The sequence below is a fragment of the Delphinus delphis genome, chromosome 1 (assembly GCF_949987515.2).
Source record: "Delphinus delphis chromosome 1, mDelDel1.2, whole genome shotgun sequence".
Lineage (NCBI taxonomy): Eukaryota > Metazoa > Chordata > Mammalia > Artiodactyla > Delphinidae > Delphinus > Delphinus delphis.
Genome location: NC_082683.1, coordinates 44,179,160 through 44,191,644, shown reverse-complemented (window position 1 = coordinate 44,191,644; position 12,485 = coordinate 44,179,160). Strand labels below are relative to the sequence as shown.

Here is a 12,485-nt window from a genome sequence, read left to right as displayed (position 1 = left end):
CTTGTATGTTCCTTGATTGCCTCCTCTGTAAGCTCTATAAAGGTATATCTTGTTCACCACTGTATTCCCAGCACATGACACATAGTAGATGCTCATTAAATTATGCTGACTTCAGGCACATCAGACACATAGACCATGCTTTTTCAGCTATACTATGTGGCCTCATACCCCCAAACCTGAAATCACCTTATAGCCTGATTGGAGTCGGGTGTCCTTTTTTTTTTTTTTTTTTTTTTTTTTTTTGCGGTACCCGGGCCTCTCATCGTTGCGGCCTCTCCCGTTGCGGAGCGCAGGCTCCAGACGCGCAGGCTCAGCGGCCATGGCTCATGGGCCCAGCCGCTCCGTGGCATGTGGGATCTTCCCGGACCGGGGCACGAACCCGTGTCCCCTGCATCGGCGCCACCAGGGAAGCCCAAGTTGGGTGTCCTTTAAATTTTCTCAGCATTTTTGATATTTGCCATATCTGCAGATGCCCAGATTCATCAATTACATTATAATTTTTTATAATTTCACTCTTGGAAAATAACCTTGTGGTAATTACCCAATGTCTCTAAATACTTAACTCCAACTACCACCTCAAGATTGTCATGAGGATTCGAAGAACAAGCACTTGTAAACAGACTCAGCCTAGGGGTTGACATTTATTAGGTGCCTAATACACGGTGGATCCCTTCTCTTTTTTATACAAGTCCCTTGTTGTCACCCACATCCACTTTTTTTTTTAATAAGATGCCTTATAGTAATTTACAGTTTACAAAGTATTTTTCAATTTCCAAGACATTGTTTCTTATCCTTGCAACAGTTCTGCCAGATGTATAACATTATTATGCTCATTTTAAAGATAAGAAACCTGAGGTCCAAAAAATTCAATCAGTTCACCTTTGGTCACAGTGAATCACTGTCACACAAGGGATTATTTTAATACAAATCTCCAGTGACTTTTTCCCCCCATCACACCCACTCTACACTCTGCTACCAATTCTTTTTCTGGGAGAAAAGTAGTAATGGCAAGACTGGGAATGAGAAGAGACCACTAGCCCAAATACAGAATAGTGTAGTTACAGGCGCCAAGAATGATGCCATTTCGGCATTGTCTCTAGATCCAACTCCATTTTCCCCTCTGGCTGGAACTTAGATGAACTATAGCAGGCTTCTACTAATTAGGAGTTTTGTTGCCCTTGGCCTAAGCAAGGAGGAAAATTTTTCCATAGCCAGAAAGCCTTCACAGAGGTCAACCACTTTGGCCTGAAAAGACAAGAGCCTCTTGAGCAGTAATTCTCAATCCTGACTCAATTGGAGAGCTCTGCAAAACAAAACAAAACAACGATACCGACACACAGGTCCACTGTAGGAGATTTTGGTTGAATTGGTTTGGGGTAGGGCCCAAGCACCAGTATTTTTTTAGGTGCTCCAAGGCGATCCGATTGCGCAGGCCGGGCCGAGAATCACTGCTGGGTAAGCTGTGCTGGGGAGTGGGAGATCAAATATTCAACTTAAGTCCTATTCACGGCACCTCATCTAGAGACCCGTGAGGTAGAAAGGGAAAGGAAGAAATAAAAGGTAGAAAGAGATAAAATGCGGGATAAGTGCGGCCGAGTTAGCTGCAGGGAAATGAAAAGCTCCACTGCGGATTCAGGGAAAGCGTGGCTGAGAAGGATTTCTAGAAATGATCCTTAAACAGGCAGAGTTCAGTCGGAGCGTACGTTAGACGCATTCACCGTGGTACGCTGCGTTCTCCCTTGAGGTCTCCCTTTAACCCTATTTTACTGATGAGACGACCTAGGTCCAGAGACGGTGAAGGGCCTTTTCCGACCCACACAGTCGGGTGTCCCAAATGGAGGTGGAGCCTGGGGGGACGCAGGATTCCGGGTGTTAAGCCCGAGGTCAGGCAACGCGACCTCCAGACCCCCGCCCCGCGCCGCGGGGCCCAGAAGTCCACGGACGGCTTCCGGCCTCAAGCCCAGGAGAAGGCAGGTCGACCAGCCTCAGGCCCTTCACGCCTCGGGCTGAGCCGGCAGGGCTGCACAGACCCCGCCTCCGGGGAAATGCAGCTTCATTCGGACGGGAGGGGCGCAGGCGCCTTGTCCCACCTCCGGGTGGACGGCTTAGGGAGGGGGTCTCTCCGCTACAGGCCGTGCCGTTGCCTGACGTCACTTCCGCGCGCCGCCGTAAACGTCAGTGTCGGGCGCGTACGGCGGCGGTGAGGATTGCAATTTAAAGTTTGGTCTTGGTTGCCTTTTGCCAGCTATGGAGAGTGATTTCTATCTGCGTTACTATGTGGGTCACAAGGGCAAATTCGGCCACGAATTCCTGGAGTTTGAGTTCCGGCCGGACGGTGAGAGAAGCCTCCCCGCTCCCCGGGAGCGAGGACTAGGCCTGGGGGCGGGCTAGTGGGGAGGCCGGGGGTCCGGAATGTACGAGGAACTGGAGGAGGAAGGGACAGATGGCTGTGAGGCGCTGATTTGGAGGGAACGATCCTATGTCCTCCCCACTGGTTCTTTCTGTATGTGTGTAGGGACTTCTGTTTAGTGACGTTTTTGACCATAATGCTTCATTCAACAAACATTACTTGAGCGCCTATCTTGTGCCAGGTTCTGTTCCACATTCTGGGGTGCAGGAGTGAACGATGGACAGGCTTTCTCTTTCATGGAACTTGTATCCTCGTGCTGGGAGATAGTAAAAAAAAAAAAAAAAATTTCCAGATAGTGATGAGTGGTCAGAAAATAAAACAAAATGATGAAATAATTGCTGGTGGGCCGCTTTTAGAAAGGGTGGCCATTGCAAAACTCTCTGAAGAGCAGATGTTTGAACTGAGATCTCATTGCCAAGAAGGAGCCAGCCTTGTGAAGCTCAGGAAGAAGAGCATTCTAGGCAGAGAGAGAAACAAGTGTCAAGGCCGTAGGGCAGAGATGAGCTAGGCATGTTTCAGGTGCCCAGTGTGGCTGAAGAGTACTGAACTCTGGGGAGGATAGTAGGAGATGATGTCGGATAAGTATGCAGGGGCCACACCATGTAGTCTTTATAGTTCATGGTAGAGTTTAGATTTTTTTCTAAGTGCAGCAGGAAGCAATTGGAAAGTTTCAAGCAGAGATGTAATCTGTTCTTGAAAAAGTATTGTAACTATTAGGTGCAGAACGGGCAAGAATGGCAACTACTTAATGGGAGACGGTTACAGTTGTTAAGACAAAAAGGATGTTGGTTGGGACTAGAGTGATAGTAAAAGTAGAGGGAAGGATTTAGGATACTGTTGGAGGCAGAACCAAAAGGACTGCCAATTGATAAGATTTGGGGCGTGGCCAGTATGGTGACGGAAAAGGAGTCAAAGATGACAGAAAACTTCCAGTAAATGGGGGCACAAAGATGAACTGACAAGCCCCAATTGTAGAGAAAGTTTTGTTAACAATAGCAAGACAGTGTATTGGGTGTTGTGGTAGAAAGAAACAGAAGATTCTAGGAGCAGAAAGAAGGCACCTAACCTATCCTGAAGGGTCAAAGAAGGCTTCCTGTATAAAATGACACGGGGAAGGTGGGTGTGAGTCTTTAGGAATGTGTAGGAGTTGGTTAGGCAGATGAGTCAGGAAGGCATTTTGGACAGCATTAACAGCAAGGAGGCTGAAACCCCAAAAAGTGCATAGGATGTTTCAGGCAGAAACCAAGACAGTTGACCCTGGAACAACAAAGGTTTGAACTGCATGGGTCCCCTTATATGCAAATTTTTTTACAGAGTAAATACTATGGTACTACATGATCCACAGTTGGTTGAATCTCGGGTAAGGAACCGTAGATACCAAGGAACCGCAGATGCAGAGGGCTGGCTGACTCTTAAGTTATACTCGGATTTTCGACTGTGTAGAGGGTGGGCGCCCCTAACCCCCACGTTGTTTAAGGGTCAACTGTAGTTTGATTAACTCCAGCTCTGTGAGAGAGGACTATTATAGGAGTGAGGCTGGAAAGGGGCTCAGCTTAACAGTAAGCCACGTTAAGGAATTTGGATTTTATCAAGAAGGCAGTGGGAAGCCATTGTCAGTATCAGAGTGTTAGAGTAACCTAGTCAGAGCCATCTGTTACTATATCACTTTATCCACTGTATGGAGAATGACCTGAAAGGAGAGAGACTTGAGGCAGAGAGACAGTGCAGTGAGGCATCAATTAATTTGGCTCTTTTTAGTGTGCCTTCTATAGGGAAATAATTATCTCCTCTATTTCCTTTTATCTTCTCCTTCATATCCACCCTATATACCCAAATTAGCCTGTTAGATGCACATATGCACAAAGGGCCTTGTATACCAAATATGCTCAATAATAAATCCACAGCTTTTCCATCATAAGGATAGATGGGAGTTTTTCACAGCCACATGTTAATATATGTAAAAAGTGTTTTACAGTTTTCAGAAATTTTCACCACTCTTGAGCCTTAGAAGGCCCTGGGTGCAGGTGAGTTATCAATTACTCCTATTTTCAGCTGAGGACATTAACCTGCAGAGACATGATTTGCCAGTCACAAAAGCCTGTTCTTTTCTCACACCTGAGCTGGCTTTTGCAAGAATTGTAATTCATTGTCAGCTGTATTTTTGGCTAGGAGGCTATTTAATAGTGTCGACTGAAAAAAAAAAAAAAAAAAAACACAACCTAAAGATTGAGAATTATGTTTTATTCGGCAGAAATACTGAGGACTTAAGCCTGGGAGACAGGCTCTCAGATAGCTTTGGGGGACTGTTCCGAAGAGGTAAGGGATGAGCCAGGATATATAGGAGTTTGTGCAAAAAAAACAAAACAAAACCCAAAGACAAAAAAAAAACAGGTAGTCAGAACATCAAAATATTACAATTAACTATTAATTAAAGAAATACCAGACAGCTCAAGTTAAAGAAGTTAGCACTTTCCTATGTAGAGGTTCTTGCTTGGCTGCTTGAGATCATTCCTTTGATATGCACCTTAACTATCTAGGGCCAGTATCCTGTTTCCCCCATCCTGAATCCCCTTAGGGTGCACCCGTGGGGAGGGAGCTGGGAGTGGTGTGGCTGGTGGCTTGATGGCGGCAACATCCTTTGTTTACTGATAAGGCAGGCTTTATTTATATGTTTTTATTAAATATTGAATTTGTTTTTTGCCCCTCACAGGGAAATTGAGATACGCCAACAACAGCAATTACAAAAATGATGTCATGATCAGAAAAGAGGTAATGAATCCTCTGAGAGCCGTTTAGCCTTTTGTCCTGTTTTTGTTCTTTCTGTGAGTAGCATTGAAAGATAAAGAATAGGGAAGTATAGACATATCTGTAGATAGCTTCTAAAGTTTTTCTCAAATCTTCTTTTAGTTTATATTTTCTTTAACAATGCTGAATCGGTAAGGGGTAATCATTGAAGTCTTGCAAATCTTGGTTTGAACCCTGAATCTGCTACTTACTAACCTTGTGACCTTGGGCACACTTCCTGGTTGAACTTGATAAGTTTCAGTTGCTTAATCTGCAAAAACAGAAAACCCACCCCCCCACTAACTTAGTGTTTGATATATTCCCTGGTACCTAGCACTCAATAGAGCTCTTTTAATTTGCATTTGAATGGGGGAAAGGGAGCATGGGAAAGCAGTTAACATCACTGAATGCATGTTAGATGCCAGGCATGACACTAGGTATTACATCTGTGAGCTTATTTTAACCCTTACTGTAAGTCTCTGTGATGGGTGGTATTATATACCCTTTAAAGATAAGACAGTGAAGGCCCAGATATTAATTATGGGGCTTGTACAAAGTTAGACCTCCTAGTAAGAGATTGAGCAGGAATTCAGACCTATGCCTGCCTTTGTCGAGTCAGTGTGCTCCATTTTGGCATGATTTCTACCACACCATTAAGGTTTCATCAAAGTTATTCTTTTAACCACTTTGTCACATTTGAAAATGTCTTAACAGTCAGTATATTCTCATGCTATTGTATTTAATTAGCAATCAGTATTATGCTTACCCACACATGTCAGCATCCTCACAGTTTTTTTTAATGTGGACTAATATGTGAAATGTAAAAGACATATCTCTGCTCTTCAGAAGCATGTCATTTAGTTAAAATTAACCAGAGTTACTCACAGATCTTTTGTTTGGGGCTCAAGTGTGAGTTTTTTAGGTAGGCAAGGAGTAGGTCCACATGAACAGGATGTACCAAGAAATAGAAGCAACTAGTTGGGGGACTGAGGTGTAGTCATTGGGCACTTCTGACCCTGCCGTCCTCTTGGCATGCTGAGGTCAAGCCGGAATGTCTTCCCACTTACAGAGGTGCCAGAAGTAAGTTTTCATGAGTAGTCTTTTATTTTTCATCACTATCTGAGTCAGAATGCTGCTTAGCGATACAGTTTAAATTCTGTTTTTTAACTTGCTTTCAGGCTTATGTACATAGAAGTGTGATGGAGGAACTGAAGAGAATAATTGATGACAGTGAAATTACCAAAGAGGATGATGCTCTGTGGCCTCCTCCTGACCGAGTGGGCCGGCAGGTGGGTGTTTCGGCAACTATCCACCGTGCAGAAATCTTACAAATAAGATGAGGTTTACTGCTCTGCATGTGACACTGAATATACTCATGTATGGGTGTGCGATATGGAGCCCTACACAGAGCAGATTCCCAGCACGTTGGTCTAAGAAAGCACTAATCCCACACAGAGGATCGGGGAGAGCAGGTGGTGCTGCTCCCCACCTGGAGCCCAGCCCTTAATTTCCTCTTGTGATCCCTCCCTTGCTTCTCAGAGTACTTGCTGCCCATATTACTTACTGAGTAACGACTATGGACAAAACGTTGTGAGGATACAGAGATAAATAAAACATAGTTATTTCAACAATCTAATGGAAAATCATGCAGGCAACTAAGTATATCTGTTTAAATTCATGGCTTAGATATTTATTCTGAAAACATTGTGGCAATTAAAAAATAAAAGCCACTGTCATATTTGACTGAGTTAATAGGAAAGGTTTTCTTTCCACTTTAATACTGCTTTCCTAATCCAGACTTCTAATTGATTTCGTTGTTTCTTCTTTTGTCCTGTACAGCCCATTTTTTCCTTCCTGAAGCCAGAGTAATCTTTAAAAATGTAAATTGGTTTATTCCACTAATTTTAAACTCTCCAGTGGCTTCCCACTGCATTTAAAATAAAGTCCAAACTCCCACCTTACCTTCTACTGTTCTCACCATCTCACACTGTGTTCAGACCTCACCAGTCTTATTTCTGTTACTCAGATACACCTAGGTGGTTCTTAGTTTAGGACCTTTGCATTTCCAACATGCTGCCCGGAACATTCTATCCAAGACTGTCTTTATTATTGAGGTCTTCACATGTCACTTCTTCAGTGATTGATGTCTTGCCTGTCCATCCAATCTAAAATGCCTTTCCCCACCACTTAAAAAAAAATCTGGTTTTTGTCTTCATAGCATTTATCATTGTCTGAAATTGCCTTGTTTGATTTTCCTTATGCATCCCTCTTCCTCCTCCACTGCAACAGACGTACACATACACATGCATACTCCTTCAGTACAAGGACTTTACCTATTTTTTTCCACTGCTATATCTCTAGTGACTGAAATAGTGCCAGTGTATAGTAAAAGCTCAATAATAATTATATTTATTAAATTAATACGAAAACTCGTATAAGCTTATTCTAATTAACCTCAGAATGATGGGCCAACTCTTGAGGAAGAGTGAAAAAAATCTCATCCTCAGTACTTACTCAAGTTAACTTTTTAATTAACGTTCATGAGATCTTAGTAATACTATATATACGTATTTTGCTTTAGGATTGATAAAATTTTCAGCTCCATTAGCTCATTCAACATTCACAATAGTCCTGTGAAGTAGGCAAGGCATACTCCTATATACCAGCAACAACCTACTGGATAGTGTAATTAAAAACAAAATCCCATTCATAACAGCAACAAAAGCTATACAGAACTTGGGAGTGAATTTAACAAGATATATAAAACTTATGGGAAAGGGCTTTACAGAAGGACATAAAAAGATGTATCATTTTTATGGATGGGAAGACTCAATATTATATTGATTTTCACCAAAATAATTTATAAATTCATTCCAATTCAGATCAAAATCACAACACAATTTTTCCTAAAACCTGATGGAGCCTCTAATTCATGGAAGATCAAAGGGGCAAGAGTAGCCAAGATAATTTTGAAGATTTCTTATAAAACTATAGTCATTTGTATGGTGACACTGCCTCAGGAATTGACCACTAAACCAATGGGACAGAATAGAGAACCCAGAAACATTAACCCATGAGTATACGGGAACTTGGAACAGTATATGACAGAGTTGAGCTTTCAAATTAATAGAAAAAGGATGGACTGTTTAACAAAGTATACCAAGTTGATTGGCAATATATTTACAGAGTATTTTTTAATTAGACGATTTATAGAAATAAAGCAAAATTTTAAAACATAAAATATAGACTGTCTTATTATTTCCTGGTAGAGAAGTTTTTTAAACTGCTCAAGGGAAAAGATTAGTAAATTTGACTTCTTTAAATTTAAAACTTCTTTTTATCTAAAGATATCAAGATAAAATAGAAAGATAAGCCACAGGTTAGAGGAAGGTATTTGCAAAACATAACTGGCAAAGCATTTCAATCCAGAATATATAAAGAACTACAAATTAATAATAAAAAGGTAAACTAGTGGCAGAATGTGTAAGGGTTATGAATAGACAATTACAGAACTGGAAAAACAAGTGGGCAATAAATTTATGAAAACATTTACAGTTTTATTTGAAAAGTGAAAATGAGGACAACAGTGAAATACCATGTCAGACCTATTAGAACGGTCAAAAAAAAAAAAAAAGGCACCAAGTTTTAAAAAGGATATGAGAAAGAAAAGGGGGATTCATATATACTGGTGGAAACAACATTGCTACAACCATTTAGGGAACGATTTGTTAGTGTCTAGCAGAGCTGAAAATATGTTTACCTTCTAGGAATTTCCTAGAGAGATTTTCACGTATATACACAAGATGCATAGAAGGATATCTTTGCCACATGGTTTATAGAAACAAAAATTGGAAACTTAAGTCTGCTTCAATAGGGAAGTGAATATTCTAAAGCATTTAAAACTAATGGACTTGATCTACCTACAAAAACTTTGTTGAAAACAAAAAACAAAATAAATGAACAAGCCAAACAAAACCACATAGATAGAGAAATCAGAGTAGTGGTTACCAGAGGGAAGGGGCTGGGGGAGGTGGGGAGGGGGTGTTGCAAAATGGGTAAAGGGAATCAACTGTATGGTAACAGATGGAAACTAAATTCTGGGTGGTGGGCACACTAGTATTTACAGAAGTAGAAATATAATATTGTACACATGAAACTTTTAAACCAATTTTAACCCAATATGGGAATTCTCTGGTGGTCCAGTGGTTAGGACTTGTTGCTTTCACTGCCGTGGGCCCAGGTTCAATCCCTGGTCAGAGAACTAAGATCCCACAAGCTGCATGGTGTGGCCAAAAACAACAGCAGCAACAAAAAAACAATGTTAACTCAATAAAAAACAAATTAACAAAAACCCTTGTTGAATGAAAAAAGCAAAAAGATATAGTACGATCATTTATGTAAAATTTTAAAAATATACTACCTAATATAAAATCATGATTGGAAAGAATACACCCCAACTTCTGGGGAGGCAGGAAGGAGAACAGAGTGGGAGGTGGGTCTAAACGCTAATATTTCTTAAAAAAGAAATCTGACACAGATATGATAAAATATTAACATTTTCAAATCTGAGTGTTAAGAAGTAGAGCTCAATAGATTGTAAGTTTGGGACTTCCCTGGTGGTCCAGTGGTAAAGAATCCTCCTTCCAGTGCAGGGGATGCGGGTTCAATCCCTGGTCAGGGAAACTAAGATCCCACATGCTGCGGGGCAGCTAAAGCCACTATTAGAGAGAAGCCCACGTGCCTCAACGAAGGAAGAGCTCGAGCGCTGCAGCAGCAGATCCTGCATGCCTCAATGAAGATCCTACATGCTGCGACTAAGACCCAATTCAGCCCCCCAAAAATTAAATAAATAATAAATTTTTAAAAAATAGATTGTAAGTTCCACAAGGACAGAGATGTTTGTTTGGTTTTGCTGATCTGTCCCATAGGCACTGCCCTCCAATTCCCCACCCAATAGATTTTTTTTTTTAAGATTATAGTACTTGTTTCACTCTTCAGAAATTCAGACCCAAGGGCATACAGCTAGTAAGTGACAAAGCTGGGATCTGCTCAGGGTCTGGAATTCTTTTGCTTGTCCCATGTTGCCCAGAAAAGTTAGATCCTTGGTATTCGTGAAACAGATTTATACATGTTACTCCACACTGTTAACAATGAAAACTCCTATACAAAGCATGATGTAAATTCTTCTAAATGGTGGAGCCTCACACACACAACTTCCTCTAAGAGTATAAGCTACTCAAGGGCTAAACCAGTATTTATCTCATACCAATTATTTATCTCTTTGTTTCCAGTGCCCAGTACAGTTTAGGGCTCAGATTGAACTGGTCTTGGGAATGTGGCCAACTGTATTATAGTTTATGTGATTTGGCAGATGATGAACCCTTCTTCTGTGTGACTGATGAAAAATCCAATTCAAACTGACATTTCATGTTTCTAGGAGCTTGAAATTGTCATTGGAGATGAACATATTTCTTTCACAACGTCAAAAATTGGTTCCCTTATTGATGTCAATCAATCCAAGTAAGTATCCATGATCCTTATATCCAGATGTGTCTGTTTTAGAGCAGGCTGATATGAAACCCTTAACCAAATTGGGACCATTATGGGAAGATCTGGTACAAATGTAAGACAGAATTGGTCAGCTTTGTCCCCCTCAATAGAGAGACTCCAAATTATATATTTTCAAGGGCTTGCTCCTTTTGCTTTTGGTGTTTTAGTCAATCATTGCTAATAAGAGCTTCTCAGTAACACACACAGAGTAATGCCATAAGAGCAGCCAAAGTGGGTAAGAATCTGGCCAGAACAGAAATGAAACACAAAAAAACAAGTGCTGGAAATAAACTGTAGAATCAATGAGTCTGAACACCTTCCTCCATGTTGGCTATTCCGATAGCACATCTTAAAGCCTGACTTTAGTGAAACTTGAAATTATTCAGAATATAAGTTTAAAAATTCATTTTGTCAGTAAGGTAAAATATAAAGTTGAGACATGAATCTACATGCCACAAAGAATCCTTAGAATTTGGCAACCTCTTTGGCTCTTGTGCTTTGAGGATTTGGGGTTAGATATGGCTCACCTTTAGTACATGTTAGGCATAACTGTCTTCCTGTGAACAGTCTTGTTCTTACCCAGTTATGCTGTAGTAATCTTCAGCCTCTTGGTCCTGCTTAGTACTACTTCAAAAATAAGTTTTCCTAATTCTGAAAGTAATACATGCTCATTGTTGAAAATATAGGAAATACAGAAAAGTAGAAAGGTGAAAATAGCCCGTAAACTTATCAATTAGGTAACCATTAATCTTAAAGTATTTCTTGTCTTTTTCCTGTGCTTTAAAAAATATATATAGTCTTTTAAAGCACAAAAAATGTAATTGAGATCAACAGTCTGTTACTTTAATCATGATTTTTTCCCACTTAATATAAGCATTTCCTCATTAAGAAGAAACCTTAACATTTTAAATTACCTCATAATATTACATTTTAATATATAGTACATAGGCTTTTTCTTTTTGGACACTGGGTTGTTTTCAAAGTTTTAATTCTGTAAATACCTCTATGAGGAATATCCTGGTACATAAATAATCTGGGTTAGTAAATGGTATTTTTTTGCTGAGTTTTCTCAGCTTTTTAAACATTTTTTTCTTCTTGCATTATAGGGATCCAGAAGGCTTACGAGTATTTTATTATCTTGTCCAGGACCTGAAGTGTTTGGTCTTCAGTCTTATTGGATTACACTTCAAGATCAAGCCAATCTAGATTGAATATTTGTGTGGACACAAGGGGGGTGGGAGTGCTGCTTTTAATTACCATTATCAAGACATTTTTGTGTATATCAGGGCAGGATTTTTTTTTATAAACTAGAAATGATTGTCTTTAATAAATACGTAACAAAATGCAATTTTTATTATAAAGACCCGAACATGTGCACTCTTCTCAATTACTTTTTAACACTAACATGCTATGTGAAGTATTGCCAAAAATCTAATCAACTCTATACATATATCTACCAGTTTACAGGAAGTAAAAGAATAGAGAAACATGCTAATAAATACAGTGGAAATCCAATCAATATCCTTGTCCTGGGAAACTCCAGGACAAGGGATCTGATTTCTTCAAAAAATAAGCTGCAAACATAAAATAAATGGAGATGGAGTGAGAACCTATAAAAGGAGATTTGAGAGACACACAATCAATACAACATTTGAACCCTATTTGGATCATGATTCAGGAAATGTAAAATTGACATCATTAAGGAAATTTGAACATAATATTTGGTATTAATGAAGTATTG

The 12,485-nt window shown here is 40.1% G+C and overlaps 1 protein-coding gene across 1 annotated transcript; it reads left to right on the top strand.

Moving 5' to 3' along the window:
• Positions 1-2,161: 2,161 nt before the first annotated feature.
• Positions 2,162-12,132, top strand: MAGOH (mago homolog, exon junction complex subunit). Its single transcript, XM_060005229.1, has 5 exons — positions 2,162-2,335; positions 5,121-5,179; positions 6,373-6,483; positions 10,632-10,714; positions 11,851-12,132. Exons 1-5 carry the CDS (start codon positions 2,248-2,250, stop codon positions 11,948-11,950), a joined length of 441 nt encoding a protein of 146 aa, XP_059861212.1. The 5' UTR covers positions 2,162-2,247; the 3' UTR covers positions 11,951-12,132.
• Positions 12,133-12,485: the final 353 nt, after the last annotated feature.